The sequence below is a fragment of the Halyomorpha halys genome, unplaced genomic scaffold (genome assembly GCF_000696795.3).
Source record: "Halyomorpha halys isolate HHAL.00 unplaced genomic scaffold, Hhal_1.1 Scaffold1878.1, whole genome shotgun sequence".
NCBI lineage: Eukaryota > Metazoa > Arthropoda > Insecta > Hemiptera > Pentatomidae > Halyomorpha > Halyomorpha halys.
In genome coordinates, this window is record NW_027110726.1 from 142119 (window position 1) to 165543 (window position 23425).

General features: G+C 31.5%; 1 protein-coding gene across 2 annotated transcripts in view; it reads left to right on the forward strand.

Moving 5' to 3' along the window:
- LOC106690805 (uncharacterized) overlaps positions 1–23425 on the forward strand; it is a 37733-nt gene that overhangs the window by 7884 nt on the left and 6424 nt on the right. For both annotated transcript variants that reach the window (XM_014436381.2, XM_014436382.2), the window contains exons 3-7: positions 5868–6039; positions 7549–7765; positions 18547–18646; positions 19372–19579; positions 20086–20278. In XM_014436381.2, coding sequence (XP_014291867.1) covers positions 5868–6039; positions 7549–7765; positions 18547–18646; positions 19372–19579; positions 20086–20278 — 890 coding nt within the window. The remainder of the gene's footprint in view (positions 1–5867; positions 6040–7548; positions 7766–18546; positions 18647–19371; positions 19580–20085; positions 20279–23425) is intronic.

Below are 23425 nucleotides of genomic sequence, written 5' to 3' on the forward strand. Positions count from 1 at the left end.
TGTTCATAGATAAAAATGTTTTGACCTGGGCAGAATAGCCTGTATGAAGTGTTTGGAAAAATATTAAATAATATGTTTCATAGTGAATTAAGGTAAGGTAAATTATAAATAATAATGTTAAATATTTGAAATGGTTGTAGGATCACACATATAATGGAAACTTTTTGTAACAGATTGTCCCTGAAGATGACCGAATTGGCCGAAACGTTGGACGTGTAAAAACAATAAAAGTTTTGAGACTATAATTTGGATAATGTTTTGAATTATTTAGTAATAAAGGGTAGGTTAATGATATAAGATGTTGAAAAATGATTTTATTGGAAACAATATCGGTAGTAGTCACAATTAGAAGCAGGTTATATCACAGAATGAAACTCTACCCCGAAGTTCGGAAACAACGAATATCCACTAAAATAAAAAGGTGCAACCAACCCGGCTTTTTACCACTAATGGATTTGATGTTTCACAGCCAGTCCTGTAAACCCATTCATATTAATACTTCAAAGCGCCCTGTCGGACTCTTTACAATGTGGATGGATTTATTTTTTTATACCTTTGTAAATTTTACTTTGCCAAAAGTTAACATTTATGTGGCATTTTAGGGCAAAACAATATAAAAAAAAACTTGTAATTAAGGTAAATATCGATATTATTAGCTTCATTGCCGGACTAATGCACACAACGGTTGAAAATCTATTGAAAAATTGTCCAACTCAATCTGTAAACCACACAAAATTAATTTTGGAACCACATTAATTATAATTGAGATCCAAAATAAATAAAACTTGAAAAGTATTTTTCCCCTTTTTGTCTTTTTAAAAATATCTAAAGGCCAAATTTATAAATTTCATACCTACATAAGACCATAATACAATAATTTATAAATTCCGTACTGATATTGAAGCGTTTTTGGTTTTCAACTTAAAGTAAATAGAAGGTTAATATCTTTTTGAAGGAGATAGTCGGGGTTGTAAAACAAACCAAAAATAGTTATAACTATTTCTTTGCCGAAGTTTCACCCCACTCTGTAGAGCTTTATCGGGGATAAAAAGGTACCAAAACAACTAAAGATAGGATAATAATACACAATTAAGGTAGGATTAAAACTATGTAAATATAAGTGGAAAGAAAATTATATTTTAATGAACAAAAAGAAGCAATAGAAATAGTAATAATATAAATTAGACAATGATTATGACAATGACAAAAAAAAACATAAACTTTTAGATTAATAAAGAACAGAAGTTTAAGGTAAACATTGTTTTGTTTTTTTTAAATGAGTTCCTGGCAACTTTTGATTAAAAAAATGAAATAAAGTTAAAATGATAAACTGACGCATTTCTTTCAAGTTGGACCGGGTTAAAAAAGATTTCCACGCTTAGATAAATTATCTGAGCGTAATTAGACTTCAACAATATAAACAATGAAAAAGAGGGATTCAATTAATAAAAGTATTACGTATTTAAAGCAAACCTAAAACTAATTGATTTTCTAATTAACTTCTCAACTAAAATATTGAGGGCAGAAAAGTCCGAACTGATATTACTTTAGCAGGTTATGCAAATTTTTGAAGTATGCTGGATGGATGGAGCTTAGTTCGGGTTTGGGTGGCAAAAATAAATGTGAAAATTAATGAAATATTTAGAAATTAAATTATTAATGAATATTGCTGAAAGTATAAATTAATCAATTATACATAAAAACAAATACATACCTGCCATAAATAAATATAAGGTCATTTCATATGAAATTGTGTTTTTATTATTTCAGAAATTCAAAGTGGGATTAGTGGACTTCTGATGTTTAAGTATTATAATGAGCAGTAATTAATTAATTCTCTCTGTTTTGATAATAATTACAACCATTCCAATTTATTTTACATTGTTTAGTTTGTCATCCAATATGGCCATAGAAACTCGCGATTTCAGGTCATTTTGTTTTTAGTTTAAAGTAATATAAGCTGCGAGAAATATTACGTCAAAACTTGGGAAAGTGTTTCGTAAAGAATAGACTATCCGCTGGTGGTTTGAATGGTGACACATATTCCGATTTCCAACCCAGAGGAAGAGCTTTACCAGCAATCGAATAAAATACCCTTAGCAAACAGTTAATGGACATGCAGAATAACTCAGAACAAGTTTATCAACACTTAACGACCATTGGCAATGTTAAAAAGGTATATCTATATGTACCACATAAACTTGGCGCATCTTATTCGCCAGACTCCAGTTGTTTTCCATCTTTGCAGAAATTTGTACTATTTCTTTAAACGTAAAATTTTTGTAATCAACGCTCATTTCAAAAACGTATTTTCTGACTTCATATCTTCGCAAATCCATGAATTTTTCAGTTATAGAATGGAAACGTTGATAGCACATTGGAGAAAATGACGACGAATATTTCGAATAATTTTTTTTTTAACTTCATAAATTTGTTTTACTGAATAACCTTCTCCGCTGAACATTTTCATATGCACTCGCCCAATAGTAGTTTTCAAATGGTGGCTTGAGTTATACTTACTCATTACTTGCTATATACCTACAGGTGACAACTTTGGCAGGGAATAAAAAAAAAAGTTGATGACTTTAGCCTCTTCAGTGATTTTGATTTGCCTCTTTCTATAAAATTTTGTTTAATCCTAAATTAAATAAGAATTGATCCGTCACCAAAACCTTACTCGTTATAAAAATGTCATTAAAGGCATTCTGATGTTACAGTGACATATACACTTTCTTATTTAATTTCAACTAAATAATATGACTCAACCGTGCCAGAAAAAAAAAGAGATAAAATAAATGATTAATATATATATTTCTGAATAATTGACCGTATAATTTCAAATTATAAAGATGGTCAGGGTTGCGGTTAGAAGAGAAACATAAATAGTTAACAACTATTTTTGAATATTTGTATAGATATCTAAATAGTTGTTGACTATTTTTATTTCTCTATTGACCGCAACCCTGACTATCTTCTTCATAATTAAACAATACTTACGTGATACCTCATAGATATTGAATAGTTAAAATAATAGGCAGTGTAATTCTAAAATTACATTCTCTTTCTTTAAATAAGTTTTTTTTGTTTAAATAACATATGAGAAAAAAATTTTAGTATAAAAGGTAAAATCAACTAAATTTTATTTAAATGCATGATTGTAAACAGTTTTATAACATTCGATTTTATAACTATAATATATTAAAATCATTTTATTGTATAGTTCTAATTATTTGAATTTTGTTTATATACCAGTAGGGAGTAGCGTTCTAAGGAGTGTTTTAACCACTCTCTCCCTCTGCCTCACTCTTACTCTCACTCTCTCTTAATATAATATTAATTTACTTCTAATTGTTTTTTTTATAATCCCTCCCCTATTCTTTTTAAAATATTCATGATCATAAATGAAGATGCGTCAACTATAAAACACCTTGACATTTAATACCTGTTAATGTACATTTCGTGACCTTTGGAGCATGTATCGAAACTCAGGTGTAGCTAAATGGTGATTTCTCAATACAGTGAGCGTGTAAATTGATCGCCTCATTGAGCTGGTCCTCCCTTCGTAGCTGCTTGTACCCCGGAATTGCTGGAATGCGTCATGCAAAGTGGAGTTACCTACTCCATGCATTGCGCACAATACCTCACACAGTCTAGTCTACTCTACGTCTAGCCTTTTCTATGGGCTATGTCTTGATTCGAATGAACGATTGTATACTATATATATATAAACAGGAGTTAAATAATGATAAAAAGTCTGTACACGACTCTCCATTCTGTTACGGTCAATCACTTTTATAAATATATAAGTAATTTTGATTATTTTAAATCTTGAATTGGTCGGTTTGCTTGTGAAATTGATAATATTGGAAAGAAGGCCCTTTTCCTGTGACAGCTTGGAGACGAATTGATAATAACGAGGAGATATTATGCACCTGTGCCGTTGCCATGGCCTCTGAGATTACTGCCGCCTATACTTAATTCAAGATCGATAGTTAACCTCCACTTGCCGAATATCGAGTGCTGTTTACGTCATCACTGTCTCTTCTTCCATCTTTTCCCTGTACATTTCCGTACATAGTTTGCCATAGTAGTATGAAATGTGCACTCAATTAGCAATAGTTTACAGAATGTTTTAGCAATGCCTGCTTAAAAATTTGCATACTACAATCTCATTGTGAAATACCATTTTTGAACAAGCAATAAATTTATACATGTCGTGTCAGAATCGGCTGACCATATCACGGAGGTGAACAAGACCTTCAGAGCTGTAAGTACAAATGGTCTGGTTCCGATAAGTCAAATAGCAGGAAACAAATTCACTTTTTTATTAGACAAGAAGTAGTAACGAAAATATCATTTATTAGTTAATCATTAATTGTAGAATAGTAATCTAGACTCGTTTTTTTTCATGGAAAATTTCTCTATAAATATTAGCAATAATTATTTTCTTCAATATACCAATACTATACTTTATATAAATTTTATAATTTAGTTTATACAACAATTTTGGGAAAATAAAAATAACCTTAAAACTCATATCATCCTTTTATTATCATTTGACAACCTTTGGGACATACTGTCGATTTTTAAATCAATATCTGAAATCAACATAAAATTATCAATAATTTCAACATCATTTTCAATATTATAATATATTTTTTAATTAAAAACATATTACTGTAATTTAAAACACCATATATTTATAGATTACTTCATTTATATAATTGGTCACACTATTGTTATATATGAATTTTACTTCCTGGTAGTCTTCTCCTAGTTCTTGTAGTGAGAAGAAAAAAAAATGTGCAATATATTCGTTGTTAATTTTTAAAAAAACACCTTAATTATATAATCGTCGTCTTTATAAAAATAAGCGTTATCTGTAAAAGAATTAATTAAGTTAAAAACTGCTGCTTCATTCAATCCACTCAATGATCACGATTTCCTTAAAAATGAAAATAAACGACATGTCTTTTCTTCTTCAAAAATTAAATAAATCTACAATAATACTAAACATTATTTTAAATTCCATTACTTGTTTAAGAAACACAATGGACTTAGCTGCTGTAAGTGTTTTTATGTACCGTCCAGCACACGAATTCCATAATAATAAACCTTTTTTCATAAAACTTTTTTTTATTAATTTATTTTTTTTACGACTTAATTTTTTAGTCCACATTAAATATTTTATTTTATGTATATATTTTTAAAAAATGAAATTTTAGTAATTTATAATTATTTTGGCTGAAAAGATTTCATATTTTGACGAAACAGAATTTTGTGTCACATCTCACTTTATTCATTAATCAGCATTATTTTAATCTTTATGGTTGTTAGACAAGAAAGTTTTTGTAAATATAGGGAATCTGTAGTTCACTAGAAGAGTTTTTTGTTTAGTTTGATACGGTTCAATTTAGAATTGTCTAATTTAAAGTGATTTTTACTAGTTATAATGCAACATAAAAGTGACTTAAAAAAACATAAAATACCAATAAACGTCTCTTCTGTTGAAAATCTAACCAAAGTTAATATTAACTTTTGTTGTAACTTCGGAAGTATGCTCTGACCCCCTTGAGTGTAAGTTAACAATTACAGGACCTGTTTATCGTGAGATCATAGAATAAAATATTGAAAAGAAAAAATAATTATCCTTCATTCTGTTCTGAATAAATCACATATTAAAGGTTCTAGTAGAAAACTTTCTCTGCATCAACGAATTTCAGGAATAGGTGGAGTTCACCACTATATACGGTAGTTTTAAAAAGCAGATAATGGGTGTACACCGATGAAGTTTTTTTTATGAGTTGTATAGAAAGATTCAGTGGATGATATCCCAGTATTTAACACTATAATTTATTATTGTGCAGATGTCAACGACGCTGAGGTAAAGAGGCGTGCTGACAAAGTACGGAGCGACTTGCATAAAGTAGAGACGCCATTCAACTGGCTCAAGGAAGGAGGAGACAAGGTGGAATTTTTCTTCTATCACAGGGCCGTATCCAGGAACCACCAGTACACCTGGGAGGGCTACCTCAACCCGTAAGTACAACTTCGACTAGTTCATTATAACCCAAAGTATTGAACAAGTAAACTGAATGCCTTTCACTGGAACTCTATTCTATCTACCATACGTTATGTATCAACCCTTCACTTGTTTCAATTCCTTCTTTTTACCCACCCTTTTTTCTCTAATCTAAACCAATATTATAATAGTATAAATATTAAAAATATTGAATATTACCATTAATTATTTGTAAGTATTGTAACTACCTTTTTATTTTGTTTTTCACGTATTTAGTTATTTAGTTTTTTTTTTCAGTATCAAAAATTATTGATAAAGAAATAATATTAAATAATAACGCATAGGTGTAAATATTGCATAATAAGTCCCATCGTTCCCGTTTCGTTCGTTTCCGTTTTGAAACTAGCCATGATTAATTTTGACTCACTGTAGGTTGGTAAATGAAAGTTATGTGATGCGCTACCAGATTTTGATTTAATCAAAAATGTTAGCCAGTTTATAAGTAAACAATATTTTATTTATTTTTAATGTGTTTTTTTTATTTATATACAAAAATTGATCCATTCAACAATTAAAAGACAGACAACGGAAAAACACCTATCTGTCGAAGTCTGTGAGAAATTTTAACTAAAATGACCCAATACTTTTGACCAGCCAATTATTAAAAATAACCATATAGTATTTATGTTTCTAGCAACAAGGCAATAGTAAATAACAGTGGTGTGGCATTAACCCCTCAAATAATGTCTAACTGAGCTCTTTTCAGTGTAGACCGTCGTTCGTAGTTGCTAAGTGCTCTCCAATTAGAGCCTTTTACAAAGTGAATTGTTCCGGAGGGCAGGTCCGCTGCCCTAAATATTTTATTATAATTTTACTATACTACGATCCCAAGAAGTGAAAGGTACCTTCCTTTTTATCAGATTTACAGACCAGGCAGTTATCCATCCTATCATGTGCCAAAGGTTTCACTAAAATAAAACGTTCTACATCTGAAAATCGACTACATCGACACCAAATCAATATTATCGTTTAAATATGAAAAATATGGTTTCTACCATTTTATAACACCACAAAGGATTCCTTTGATTTTTCGATTCGTTTACGATGTCTCACTGCGGCAAATCCGCGCAGATCAGCAACATCTGGAGCATCAAGATTAGCTTCTACACATTCAAATTCCTACAACTTCCGGTACCGATAAACTTACTTCATCACAATCTCTTTTGTTATGATGAGGTAAGCGGAAATCCGGCATCTTCAGAGCTTTTAAAATATCATTGAAGTGCGTTTTCAATTAATAAGAGTATTTTGATGTGATACCTATTTCCTGACTTAAAATACAATAAGGCATATATCTAGGAAGGAAAATAATTTTTTTTTAAATATCTTTTAAATTATAATTAAATAATTATCATTAGTTATATTAAGTAAACATTTTTATATAGTTCACTTTACTATATTTGCTCTATTTTCAAATGTTTTGTTATGTTATGTATCTTACTGAAATCATGATAATTATTCCCCAGATTCGTACAGAAGATTTTGCAGGCCTATTACGCCATGTACAGGAACGATCGGCTGATAGTCATCAAGTGCCTCACCATGGCAGAGAAGTGCATCAGGAAAGGCGAACAGAACGGTAACTTTAAGATCCTTAAATACTGCGTTGCCATCCGACATGTCTTCGCTGCCACCATAGCCAGTGTATTCTACAGGTGCAATATGTTTACCAGGGCCCGTCAGGTGAGTAGCCTCCTATCGTCAATAATTATTGTGCTATTCAATATTTTTAGCGCTCTCAATCTTTCACTTTAGATTTCATGATAGGTTATGAATCACTTCATTTTATTTTCTAGGCTATTCAAAGAGTTTTCGCCTTTCAGGGACAAAAATCCTGCGAATATACTAAAAATTATAAAACAAGGAGTCAAGCGTAGGGATATCTCCAATCCTCAAATTTCCAGTGGAATTACTTTAATGAGTTGTAAAAATCTCTTCCTTATTAAATTGTATTACTTTAATATATCAGTAGCTACGTTTCGGGGCTTTTCTACAGTTCTATCTACAGATTCTACAGTAGAAATTAATACAATTCATTCAATAATAGGATTATTCAACAACAAAACATTATTAAAAAATAGCCTTAATATAATTATGTCTGCAAATTTATGATTAAACTGTTCTCCTCATTTAGTCGTAGGTCTAGTAGTCACAATAACCTTATTGCTGTATGCTCGTTTTCAAAATAAGTAATAAATAAAATTTCATATTTAAAAAATAAGGAGAAATCTAAAAACATTATATTAACAAGACCTGAATTAAGGTCATCCTTACGATAGTCTTACAGCGCTAATTATCTCCTTTTAAAATTTATACAGTATAATTCAATATAGATATTTATATTTCCAAATGGTTTAACTTGTGTACTTAAATTTTTAGTAACAGTCATAAAATTAATTTCATTATCAATGTTTTTTGTTATTTTTATTGCTTCAGTAATTTTTCTTTTTTTACGTGATTGACACTATCCAAAATTTTGGGATTTTTAAAATAAAAAATATGATTAATGCTATGCTGAGCTAGTGCCATTATGCTTTTATCGTTTTTATTGCCATTATCTTCATAATTGCCACTACCCTCCAGTGTTTTAATTTTTTGGAAGTCCACCTATGTAATAAGAAAAAGAAAGTTTTTCACAACAACTCATTAAAATCAATGCAAACTCGTCCAGTAATGAACATATATTGAGAATCAAATTCGATTTTTTTTCTTATTCAGTTACAAAATTACATTATTGAATATAATAAACCGAATCAATGATTTTATTTCACCATATGTTGTTGTTGCTTTTTGGATTATGAAATTGATAATTAATACAAGGGAGTGAAGCTCCAATTTGTAAGTAGTATCAAGAGAGCTTATAGAACCATCAGAGCCGGCATGACAGGGGCAAACTAGTGAATAATACATAACCCTTATATGAAATTCAAAGTATGCTCATTTGGACTTGGCGTGGGGCCGTAGAGTTAGAGACAGGGCCGCTGATGAGCTTCACCGGATCCTTTGGGTCCGATCACGGCAAATCTGTTGGAGAATTATCATTTTTATTATGGATAGGGTATCAATGGGTGAACTATGCGTATGGGCCAAAACAAGTGTTTTTCATAACGGCATTTCATTTTAATTTAGAGTAAAATAAATATGTGCAGTATTCTATCCAGTAGTAACTCAATACACTCGGCACCGTTTCGGACGTTACCTAGCAGTTACTCGACGACACTTCTTCGCGAAGACGTATATCCTGAAATCGTTATATTATATAGCACAACTTTAGAAGGAAGGCATTCTAACGAAATTAGGTTTATGTTTATTTGTGGACATCGAAGAACACATTTAACAAAAAATATATTCATCTCAAAAATGTCTTAATTTTCTTTTTGGTTGGATAATATTGCCATAACTATCTGCTTCTACTTGAATATTTATTTTATAATATAATATTTATTTAATATTATAATTTAGTTACTTTTGAATTGTAAGTTTACATTTATTGTATTTTTTACACTTCTTTTTTGAAATTGTTACTGGACTGTCTCTATATTCCCATTTATTGTATAACTTTGAGATATCTTTGACATGCTAAGACCTTACTTCGGAGACGAAAGTATGTGTTGCATGAAAGTATGAAAAATATTTTGACGTAAATGTGCGGTTCTTCTCTCTTCCCAGGAACCTTGTTTTACTAATGCATTAATATCTGAAAAAGTAATTATAACTGAGTGTGCCAACATGACAGAACTCACTAGGAAGGCTGTATAAACACAACAAATTGGAAATATTCAAAGACTTGATTACAAAAACGAAAAACCATTTCTGGCTGCCTGTAGAGAATGTTTTTTATTCAATATATATTACAGTTGCAAATCTTAAAATATTAAAAGGCTGCAAACAATGTGACCTGACAGGCTCCGCCTACTCAAACCTCCCATCTACCGGCACAGGTACAAAACTATTAAACCCAGATATTAAACTTTAGACCTGATAATTATTACGCCTTTATATTAAGTGTTCTTTACTATTATATATAAAGTATGAGTGAATATTACAATTAAAATGCATTCATTAAAGTATCATTATCTGGTTTACTCTCTATCAATTTCAAAATATCATTATAAGAGTGCACCCCCACCCATACCTAGCAAGTGTTGGTAACATACGGATTATCCGAGAGGTAACCAACATATTCCATCCCGAACAAGAGAATCGAGTTTTCATTTTCTGAGGGCGTCATAAAATAAAAGTCAACCCACTAAAACCGGAATCGAACTAGTCATTGCAGACAAGAAGTTGCTAAGGTGACGAATCAGCGTTTATCCCCAACATTCTGTGGTTTCTCGCACTTATATTCAATCATAATTGGCGCAACATCATGTAGCGATCCTTTGCTACTTTATTGCATTAGCTTAGTCATCGCTATTGGCTGATAGATATTTCTTTTTTTCATAAATAATCTTTTACATTATCCAAAAATGTAAAAGATTATCTCTTTTACATTATCCACCCTTCTTGTCTAGGTTTACCTGATGCCACCCGACTTCCCATGATACAGATCGCCGTACAATGAGTTGAGTTCCTTGTTGATTATCTGCCTTAGAATTTCTCTTTCGAACTGATCTATTGTTGTGCAGATGCCTTGGTAAGCGTCGATGTCTCGCACGCATATGTAGAAACCCATACCCTCTCCTTTTGTACGTATTATACAAACTTAAAGCCTCAAATTTTGATAATCGGTTAGTATTTTTTTAAGTAAGTTTTATTATTTCAAAGATATTTATATATCTACTAAACTAAATGAAAATAAATAAATTTATGAAAAAACATCTTATATATTAAAATTGTTAACTATAAAACTAACAGTAGAATAGTTACAGATGAAGTAGCGGGGTGACAATAAGAGAGGGTACACTAGTGGAGCAGAAAAAGGGACCAAAGAGACGGGCCCCTTTTGCACCCGGCCACCTTCATTAGCGCCTTTGAATCAGCAATCCTCTCTCATACTAGCGTTCCAATAAACTTTTGTTCATCAATTGATTCATATATAGAGCTTTAGTCAGAAAATTCCGGATTCCACGGTAACGATAACAGTGATAGTGTTAGTAAAATCTGTCAAATCCCCTTCAAAATCGTGGAATATAATACAATTTAACATTTTTTCCCGTTGTGGCGGTACTATTGTACTATCACATTTTCTCAGTATTTGGTTTTACAAATTACCATCTTCACATAGGTAACTTCTAACCTACTCCTACCGTGGTGGGTAGTCTTCATTTCGTGGGACCGCCACCAGAATAAAAGTCAGCTGGCCGGATTCGAACCTCTTCCTCGAATCACTTCCACGCGTAGGGTCGCTTGTAACTGACTGCCACGTGTAAACTTTTGTCAACTCTTTGACAGTAAACTTTTGGACCATATAGCATTTTAACACTAATGATTAATATATCTACAATCTTATATGTTTCCTGTTTGTTAATCGTTAAGGTGAAAGTTGTTGTTAGTTATATTTACTCATCAGATTTTATCATTCACTAAAAAAGTTGAACTTTTAAACTCTGTAAGATTCGGTTTACTATCAGTGCGTAGACAAGCACTGCCAGCCTTATGTAGTATACTATCTCGATAAATATCTTAGGCACGAAAGAGGTCTAAAGAGAAATCCTATAAGACATTGACGATCTAACAAATACACAAGGAGAAAAAATGCAATCTAATAATAATGATCTTTTGGCATTGATCGGGAGTAAACCAGATAATGACACTTTAATGAACGCATGTTAATAGTTATATTCACCTATAATTACATAAGGTCATACATAAGAGTGCAGAACAATTAATATAAGGTAGTAATGGCTAAAGTTTAGTTATCAGGTCTAATCATTTTGTACCTGTAACGAATCTAGTCGGTAGATAAGAGGTTCGAGGAGGCAGAGATTGTAAGGTCAAATTTTTTACATCCTTTGATTTACAATTGTAATAGAGATTGGATAAGAAACTTTTCACAACAGAACATCAAACATTGGTTTTCATGTCATGTTAAGATTCCCATGTAGTATGCCTGGCAGTACTATGAGGTGGATGAAGTTTGACCTCACAACCCAAAGAAATATTTAATTAATATTTCCAATTTTTTATCTTTATTGTGTGCCCTATGGCCTTCCTAATGAGATCGGCCATGTTGGTACGAACTGTTGTAATTACGTTTTCAAATATTAATGTTTTATTAAACTATGCTTCAGAGAGAGAGAGTAAAACATTACATTTCTGTCTATGATTGTTTATATTTTCATGCAAACATACTTTAGTATCAGCAAAAATACTTCGTAAATCACAAATCAATATTATCAAAATTTATGAAATTAATAGGAATATATTAACAGTCTTAGTTCTCAGTTACAACATCAAAACATCAAGAGTAAGATATACAATAAATGTTAACATACAATTCATTTATTAGCAACATTGTATTATACTTTAAAATAAGATATCTATCTCTTTTGTATGACGCGAAAAAGACTAATTAGAACTATTCAAAACTTTAGGAACTTAAATTTCCAAAGCTAAAGTTTCATTATCTCGATGAATTTCATGGATTCCTACTGTGTATCTGTCACACAAATTAATGCAAACAGTAACTTATGAGACACCTCTACAGAACTACAATAACTCGACTACAGGGCTTCCAGGGGTCTGTCCTCCGTAAGATCGTCCGGGGAACCACACTCCAGAGGGCCAAAAACAGAGTTATACGTGAACAGCTCCAACTCCCCACTGTGCCGGAGTATATAGGCCGGTGGCACATCAAATTCTTTGATGGGTTGAAGGCCTGCTGCGACACACTTTTAGAGAGATCGCCCCTCCACCAAAGACCTGGGAGGTGGCAGAGCACGGTTCCCTTAGTCGACGTCCTCCACGAGGGAAGGCTTTAGACTCTTCAAGTCTGAGGTCTAAATTTTCACCATTCGACCAGCGGAACGGCCCCTCCCAGTTCCAATAATCCACTAGCGTAAGCCAACAAAGTTACAACCTTCATTGGACCCCTCACCTAGCCATATAATGCCAAAAGGCAATCCAAGGTATCCTTAACACCCAGCTATACATATAGCATACCTCCTATATGTACGTACCAAATACCCACTAAAATCTTTACAGGAGGGTATAAAAAAAAATTAATGCAAAGGTGGCTGTTTAATAATATTGGAAACTAAAATACTCTCTTTCCTGAGGTAGAACCTCTCACCCTTGGCACTTAAATTTTCAAATTAGAACAGGGAAGAGGTAACCTGGGAAGAAAGAAATTGTAGACAAAAATTGATTATCTTATAGGAAGCAAAAGAAAACAAGGTGCTTGAAAATATTGTTTCTACTATATCCTGCTTTAGCAAGTACATAAACGTTATTCGGCATGATTACCTTGATACTAGTGGGTACCTGGCATCTCTCTTAAGAAGTTGGATAAAACCAGAACACACGTTTTTTACCAGTCTCACTCTGCATAAGGCCTAAACTGAGGTTTTACTGTAGAGAAAAACTTTATTTGACCGTGCTGGCCATATACATTGGGTTACAGAGTACCCATCAATCTATAATTGGAAATATATACATAACAATCTATTCACATTTTTCATTTTTCAAACAATAATCATCAATACACTAACAAATACATTTTTTTCATAACAAAATTTTTTTCTCCTATCTACATATATTTATTTTCCACCTTCTCCCTCAAAGCCAAATAACAATTTAGCAATACATCCAACATATTATTCCTCCTGTTTTACTCCTTCATACCTCTCCTCTCCAGTGACCCGCAACAACCGTTTGATCAATTAAGCAAATTTAAAAAAAAATCATTAGTAGATAGTAAAGCATAAATAAAACTTAAACAGAACAATTACAGCAGTAGAACAGTATAGTAGAAAAAATTTTAAATAAATTTAATAAGAACTAATATATAAAATTATAAAAAACATATAAATGAATAAATGAATTAGAACACAAATAAATAGGTTAGAAAAAGTAATTCTTGTGGAGTCGCCAGTGTTGTAAAACAAAAAACTTTTTTTGCATTGTTTTGGAGAGAGTTTTAAAAAATAACACGGTAGAGTGGTCAGACCCAGGGGAAATTGATTAATGGAGCTGTAACTCCTAATCAGGAAATTTACGGGAAAAAAATCAACCAGTAGAATAAATATTTTCTTTTACCAGGCTTCTAAGCTCAAGGAAAACATTCAAAAGCATTATTGAAGTGATGACATCATAGACAGCCAGAGTAGAGTGGCTTGTAATATCTGATAAGGGATTACTCATCACTGATCAATTAATAATTTTCGGCATATGGGGAAACGCAACAAATGGATATGTTTTCCTTTAAATTATACGAAGTAGAAGGCCTAAGAACAGCTTGCGACATGAACTTGACGTTTTTCATGGATTTTTCCATTTAACTACTGTACGTATATAACTATACCTCAGTTCTGGACAAAATTTGAAAAGGAAAAAAAATTCTTTTGGTTAATGACGGATTATGGTTCATGACATACTACTTAACCGAATAAGTCATGGTACGCATTCCATGCATAATTTAATTTTGTTTAGTATGCACCCTTTAGATATTTTCGGATAAAAACCGTAAAGAAACTCAATTCGTTACTTTACAAAATTATGAGTTTCAAAATCGCATGAAATGTATTTCCGTGTTACGTGTGATAGAAACTTTTTTTTTTTAATGATTTGCAGATGTATGGGATGGATATAATACAAAAGGCTCCTCCACTTTAAGGAAATGTTATATTTAAATGGGCATGAAGTTTATTTAATTAAATGAGGTATATCTATTTCAGATTAAATCTGTAATATAGAATCTTCCGGGTGAGTTCACAGTCTTCTTTGGCTAGGTTAATATTTTATGTTTCTAATAAATATATCACTTGCCCACAACGGTGTGACAGATTGTAACATTTATCAATAAATAAAGTTTTTGAATCTGAAAAAAACATATATCGACATTAATGGACCACAGTGATTTAAATTCATATTTTTATTCAAGACTGAAAATACAGGAAAATGTACGTATTACATTTACTAAGCAAATAGTCTAAACTTCCAGTCCACTACAAAAACACTAATCAACATGACAATTATACGGCCTAACTGGACAAACGGGGTGACGGTAGCAGCTTGGTAACGCGCCTGTCTGTCAACCCATAGATTGTGAGTTCGAGGCCGGCCCTACCCATAATTTTTCCAAAGAAAAAAAGAAATATGCATTACACACTCACAATCTCCCCCCAGGCATTTGTGGTCTGTTGCGCCAATGAAAAAAAAAAACTGGACAAATGGAATTGAGCTTTGGGGCTACACTCAACCCTAGAATTCATCTCGTATCCAATCCTTACAATCCAAACTCTTTCGTAAAATTCTTAAGACTCCTTAATTTTTCACTAATGAAATTATGCATAAAGACATTAATATTCCATATGTAACCGATCTAACCCAGACTAGATATCTATTCTCCCATAAACTGTAACGACCCAAACTCGCTACTTTCTAGACTTGCTTCCTCTGCATGATTACCATTCCTTATTCATTATAGCCATTCCTGACATTCCTCCGAGGCATCTGGAAAGGAGATGGCCTCGAGACTTACAAATTTAGATAGGTTGTTAAAGTCTTCGCAATTGGTGATTTCTCTACATATCAGTATCATACCATTTTAATCTAACATATTAATATGGTAATCACATTCACTGGATGTATTTTATGTAAATACAGTTGTGAATTTCAATTAATAAATAAATAAAATATTGTTATTCAGTTTTGTTTACTAATTAATTATTTCTTCATAACTTATTCATACTTTGCAGGTAACGATCCCATTTTATTATTTATTTTAATTGTTTACAAAGTTTTATTTACACAAATTAATATGTTTATAACAAATTCAATTGCGTCGCTCCTTGTTATACGATGTGTAAGTATCATTTCAGATCCCTTACGTACTTCAACGTCAAATTTATTTTATCATTTATGAAAATCCAACATGTTCTCTTTTAATTTACGAGTTTATAACTTTCCCTGATTTTAAAATCAATCAAATTTAAAAAAAATTCAAATTATGAAATTTTTCGAATAACAGAGAATATATAAATATTAGGAAACAATAATTTCGTATCAATTACTATTATTTTGTTGCTTTAAGGAGGGGTGGTTATGCAAAATAAATCATACAAAATACGTATTAAATAAAAATATAGATGGTTTAAGGGGAGTGGTTCAGTGGTAAGGCACAATTCCACTAACTTCAAGGACCCGTGTTCGAATCCGGTAGTGAAAAATAATAATTTCTTCTGTTACTGTAACCGTGAGTCAACCCTGGGTTTGGGAGCCCAGTCTCCCTGCTTCCTTCAATCCAGTATTCCAGTCTATCACCCCATCCCCCCTTCCTGCGAGGTGGCAGGGCAGGAAAGGTCCCAAAAACCCTATTAACATCACCTCATAGCTCCATCTACTGATGCACCCCAACCCCCTCCCCCACACTTCTTTTGATTTCAGACTGTTTCTCTTATCATTTCACTATTATCTATTGTCTTTATTATTTGTATTTTTATTTTTATTTATCTTTATTTTTATTTATATATTATATGCGATATAACACGAGGAGGCCCCTCACCTCCGGACTCAAATAGTTGCTGAACGGATAGCTCATATGTAAAATTAAATATAACAGGTAACCTTTAAATACCAAAGGTAGTAAAAGGTAAGACACAACACGAATTACTTTTTCTTTCTACACAGTAATGCACTACTAACTAACATTTTATTTCTGTTTTAGAGGGTTCGGGAAAAAAAAAAAAAAACCAGCCTTATAAATTGGGTAGCCTTAATTGGGGAAAATTTGTCGTTTGAACGTGATTATGACCAAAAGTACTGCACGCCTTACCCTTCATGGTTTGTGGTAGTACATATACATATATTTTGTAGTTCCTATATTTGGCAAGAACTTATAAATGTACAAAAATCTTTCTGTTTTAATTAGTGGAACTGAAGCCATACTTTAATAATCAGTAATAAATCTCTTTTAGACTTTAAAAATCATCGTGTTTTTTTTTTTTATAATATTTACAAGAATTGAATTTAAATAATAATATTGTATATTTCCTTGACTGCTCCCCAATGACCTGGGGCCAACACAAATGACAATGAATGGTCCTACCGTCTCCTTGGGGCCTCATTTTTCCTTATTCTGCCCCGCGGTACCATTAATAATAAATGCAAATATATATTATAGGTCTTGGTTCAAGTGAGAAAAGATAAATCAAGGTGATTTATGTCTTGTTTTCGGAGAGAGAATAGGAAGAGAATATTCGTGAAACTCTGATAGGGTCAAAACTATTGTTATAATTTGGAAGTTACTTATACAAAAGCTCAGGTTTAAGTAATTTAAAAAAATTTTTTAATAAAACGAATAAAATATTACCAATTTCAATTTTGGAGTCCCCCAAAATAACACGCCTAAGGTACTCGACGACATTTTTTTTTTTAACAATGTAAATTATTTTCTGTTTTTTCTACAGGCGTTTTAGACCTTTTAGAACCGCGTTTACTACGCCTGCCTATCTTGGGCTACTGCTTTACAGTTTTCAGCCAGCAGCTCTTTTGCATATTATTTTTATTCTCTCAATCCATCTGGATTTCGGTCTCCCACGTTTTATCTTGCCAACTATACTGGCACTCATTGTTTTGTAGAGGCGTTCTGATGGATTGCTTCGAAATAAAGAAATAAATTATAATAACATTTGTGCTGAGTAGGTTTATATTAAAATGATGTAATGCTTGAGCAATAATAGCGGCGTTTATTTTTGTGTGGCCAAATATAAATTAATTTTTAATACATAGTATTCATCCTCAACGTAAATTCTATGTCATGTAGTCATTAATTATCTAAATTTTGAAAACGACATCATTTTCTCTCTCCTATAACCTTTATTTTTGACGTGCCATATACTACATCAAAGCACACGTGTCATGTGTCATACGTGTCACACCAAAACATGAGAATAGGAAGTTTCCGAATTGAAGCCAGAAATTATGATTTTATCCCACTGTCCATCCTTTACAAATATTTGAGAAAAATAGTCCTTATCACGTACTTATAACAGGTATTGAACTTTGAATAATTCAATAATATTGTATTAGTATTAACGTTTATCATATGCCCAACACATTTGTTATATAAAGTATAAATTTAACTAACGACAAGATAATTTTTTGATAAACTGTTTTATACATTTTATCGTGGCTGAGTGTGTCCTAGAAGTCTTCCAGCACCGGAGTTGAATCACAGTTGATAAAAGGGAATAAATAAATGAAGTCCAATATCTTACCAAGTCTTATCTATATTTTTAAAATGTAATATTTATTTATTCATTTGTTATTTTTTTATTTTTAAGACATGATTTATTTTTCAGTTTCTGGATCCGATCACTCCCCTGCGTTTGATGTCAACACAGTCTATAGCTGGTATGTACTTCATGAAGGGTATGATGCTATATTATACTGGAACTGAAGGTAAGGTGATATATATTACTATATAATGATTTATAAAAAAAATATAATATAATCATTAATAATGTTTTTATGTAAGTCAGAAAATCATTGCTTAACTGATCAAGGAATACAAACAGTATGAAACTAAAAAGTTTTTATGAATTTCGGATTGTCATAACCAACACAAACTTAGTCTAGACTCCACTTTTATAAAAAAAATATTTTTTTTTATTCCTAAGAGTCGAATAGTCCTAAGAATTTCGGAAATAACAACTTCAGACGTGTTTGCAGATTTTCTAAAATACCTATTTCGGATTCAGCATCCATCAAAACATGAGAATAGGTAACATGAGAAGTTTCCGAACTGAGGCCAGAAATTATGATTTTATTCCACAGTCCATCGTTTCGGAAATACCGAACTGCAAAAACACGTATCCTGAGGTAGTAAGAGGATTCCGAAACATTGCAGCTAAAATCTGATCTAAAGTATAACATTAAGTAATAGGAATAAAAATATTTTAAAATATATTGCAGACGAAATAAATTTGCTATTTAATTTAAACTCTGTAACATTTATGTAATTATTAATATTTTTATTATTACTTATTTCTATTTAGGCTCAAAACCTATATATATATAACAACAAAAATGGACCCTATTTTTTATCACAATTGAGAATTTTTCCTGTTGGTTTTTTTAACTCTTGTATAAAATGGTTATTAAAATATTTGTTGCACGTTGCTAAGGGTATGAGGAGGCAATGCGCTGGACGACATACGGCCTCAAAGTGGACCCTAATGACACAGAACTGAGGTTCCTCCTCCTCATGTTGATGTATCACCTCTGGAACAAGGAAATCAGCCCCACCCTCCTCGATTCTGCCACGTTTCACTTAAAACACCACTACCAAGGAGTCAGCCTCCTGAAACCTCCAACCTTCGCCAACTTTTACAAGTAAGATCATTTGTATTTACTGAACACAGCCTTGTATGTAAAAAGATAGGTAGAGCTTCAGATATTCCGAAAAGTCTGGAACATTATTTGGAGTCGAGAAGCGTGATTCTGTACTGAGATACTACTCTATGTATCCGAACAACTGTGCTTCCACATTAGTAAGTCTTTATATTAACCGACAAAGAAATAAGATGTACAATATCTGTCATGAGTAGAAATTAGTTTTTTATTTTGGTTAAACTAATCCAGATAAGTGTAAAGCAGTGAGTGCCTAGCAACCTCTTATCACCTATACCTACTAGAGCGATCTGAGCTCAAAGCCTAAACACACAGAACAGAAGAACTAAGTGTGAACTGTCATAGGCAAACAATCTACGAGGCCTGTAGATTTTCAATTTTTCTTTTTTGTGTATTCGTTTTTATTTATTAACGTGCTATTTTTAAGTTTAGGACAGTGAAATTCTTCCATAAAAACGATTACTAATATTTTTTTTAAAAATTTTTAGTGCCACTTCTCACATTAGAAATGTCCCTCCTGCATTGAGTAAAATGGAGTCATATTTGAACCAGGTGACCACTGAAACAACAACAAAGGAAATTAACTCGATTGAACTGGAGATCGTGATGTGCCTTGAAGTAGAACCACATTATGCCAGCCTGATAGGCTTTGCTGCGCATTTCTTCATATCCACAAACCAGGTATACGCTAAATATATTTTATAAGGAAGCGCGGTGACACAGTGATAAGGCACAATGCAACTATCTCCAAGGACCCGGGTTCGAATCCGATGGGAAAGAAACAATTTTTCTGTTTCACTGTAGCTGTAGGTCAACCCTGTGGTTTCTGGAGCCCTGTGACGTCAGTTTGTAACATGTGATTCAGGATGTCTTGATTTTACATTAAGGGGGCACCAAAATGTGATTAAATAAATTTACAAAATCGGATGTGTAAATGGCACAAACTTTTATAATAATGCTATATTTCTATGGAGATTTTCGGGATACCAGGATAATCGCTGAAGGCAATTATCCAAAAATAAGTTAATTAATTAATTATATATTGAGTCCTAAAAAACTCTTATTATGATTGGATCTTTTCCAAAGGCTGTTGTGGGTTTACCAGTTTACCAATTAAATTTCTTTATATTTATAAAATGTTGCTATCATTAATTATATAGTATAATAAAGAGTGGTATATTGGGATATATAATAGTATATAAACTACATAAAGAAACTAAGCATTTATTTACAATTTCTCATTATGATTAAAATGATTCAGATAAAGGTTGCCATAAAATATAGATTATAACACGATTACTTATTAGTTAATTTATACTTATAGCTGCTGATGCCGTGGGATGTAGTGCCGAAGATGTCGTAAATAAGGGATGTCCAGGTCTCGTGGCCCTTCTCATGACTTCGTCTGATCAATGTGCATCTTCTATGCCTGCATCCTGACTGTGGTCCTCACTCGTCTAAGCCTTCCTGTTGTGTGTCCGTCTAACTCTTCTAGATTTCCTCTGTATTTTTCTCCCACTTCCCTTTTGGGGCGTTACCTTATTTTTAAATCTCCTCTCTGATTGGGCGTCCTCAGGGCCGAGAATGTATAAAAACGTTTGACATGTCCAGGAAGGGCCTGCAGTTGCTTAATTTGATTCCGATCTCTCGTCAAACCTGTCATTTTGTGTTTTGACACTTAAAGGTTAGCCAATCTAATTTTCTCAGGGGCCTCTGGTAATGTGACAAACTTAATACAAATGTTTTCATATCCGGGGACGCAGTAAGAGACTCCTACCCTAACCAGGTATCGGGGACAGATAGAAAAAAACCTTAATAAACGACATATTGTTGTAATCATGGCTAATGCCTTGAAACATAGCAATATAAATATTATTTTTGTAATTTTAAATATATTTTATAATACAATTTATTGCTATGTTAAGTAAATAATGGAACACTAAATGGTTAGGCCATGTCAGATAACTTATTTTTATAGAGTTTTCTAAATTTTATGTCTTACAGTTATTGAATTTTTTTTTTTTTTTTTATAAGTCCATCACTAATTTTCACTTTCAATCCTGGACGTTACAAGTCGTCGTTTTTTCTTTAGCATTATAATGCAATTTACTCTGATGATTTTGCAATGAACTACCATTAGTCAAATAAATATCTGTAGTCAATTAATTAAAATTAGTCCATATATTACATTTAGATGTAGTTGTGACTTTTTTTTTTCTCTCTAGCCTTACTCATCCGATAATTCTTAAATTTTATATATTAACGATTTCTTAAACTGTTTTGATTCTAGATTATCAAGAGGTATAAGAATAATTACCAGAAACAATAAAATATTTTGTGATTAATCCGTATTTGGAGAATAAATACGCCATGAAAAATGTTAAATATTTTTTTTAATAATTTATTTTTTGTTTTATACAACTGTATAAAAATATATGCTACCGGTAAATTTGCAATAAGTCATAAAATGGCATGATACAAACATGTGGAAATCTACCCATTGATAAACCTCCAAAAAAAAATAAATAAACAAATATAAAATATGAAAAGTGTAGGTCATCTTGATCTTAATGACTTAAACATACTAACGGAAGAACCAGACATACTAAATAATAAGTTAGAAAAGAAAATGAGTCACATGCGTTCGGTATTATTGCAAGTCAATGCAGAAATCCGATCATGTATGTTTTAAATAATATATATACAGGACTAATTTTTACTTTTAGTTTTAAAAACTAAAATTTCTAATCTGTGTACTAAAGTAAACCCATACATACAAATATAGATACAGGACTAATTTTTACTTTTAGTTTTAAAAACTAACATTTTTAATCTGCTTACTAAAGTAAACCCTACCCACCAAGATAGTTCATATTTGAGGTCACTTAGGCATAAACAAACAACACTGATTTAACGATTCACACTCTTTACCTGATTAAATTATTAGGCATTTTCTTGTTAAAATAATTGTCATCATATATAAGAAAAAAAACAACTATCGAATACGGTTTCATGAAAACAGAAAGTACAAATTTTGGCAAGAATCGAAATTAGCTATTTTATTATTTTTTTTTTTTTGCAACAAAACCAGGCTTTCTGTTCTGCAGATTTTATGTCAATACTTCTGTGCAAGTATATTCCTAATTGCAGTTCATTTACAAAAAATACTGTATGTATTACTGATGTACTGTTCTTATTTAAGGTTGTGTGTTAAATAATCTAATAATATAACCTAGACGTTTATTATTTGAATAAACTTAAAATTTTTATCTCGTATTATATTTACATCAAAGTGATCTTCACAAATACATAATCTATTTTTTAGATGCGGTAATGTTTTAATAGACATGTTGGTGACATAATAACAGAATGGACCAAAAAGGAAATCATCAGTATTAAATTACTATTCTTGTCAATTACTTAAAATATTTAAAAATAGATAAGAAACAAATACAATATATACAAAATATATAAATAGTAAAAAGTTTTATGGATTTAACTACATTAAAAGGGTTAACTGAAGATAAGCAGAGATTAAATTAAAAACTACTAAAGCAAAATAGAAACATAATATCAATCAGAATTTATATAAAATGTTTCAACATTATACTGAATTTTAAAAGATAATTAATTTGTAAACAAAATGATTGCACATGATTTAAATAATTCATAATTAAATTTCGATGGTTTTTAATACTAAAATGAATGAGAAAATTAACTAAAATAGAATTTGAAATACAATAAAAATATGTCAAACCTGGTATAAACAATGTATTGTTGGAAAGGTAATTGATAAAGTGTAAAAAGTAGTGCAAATAGAAATATATA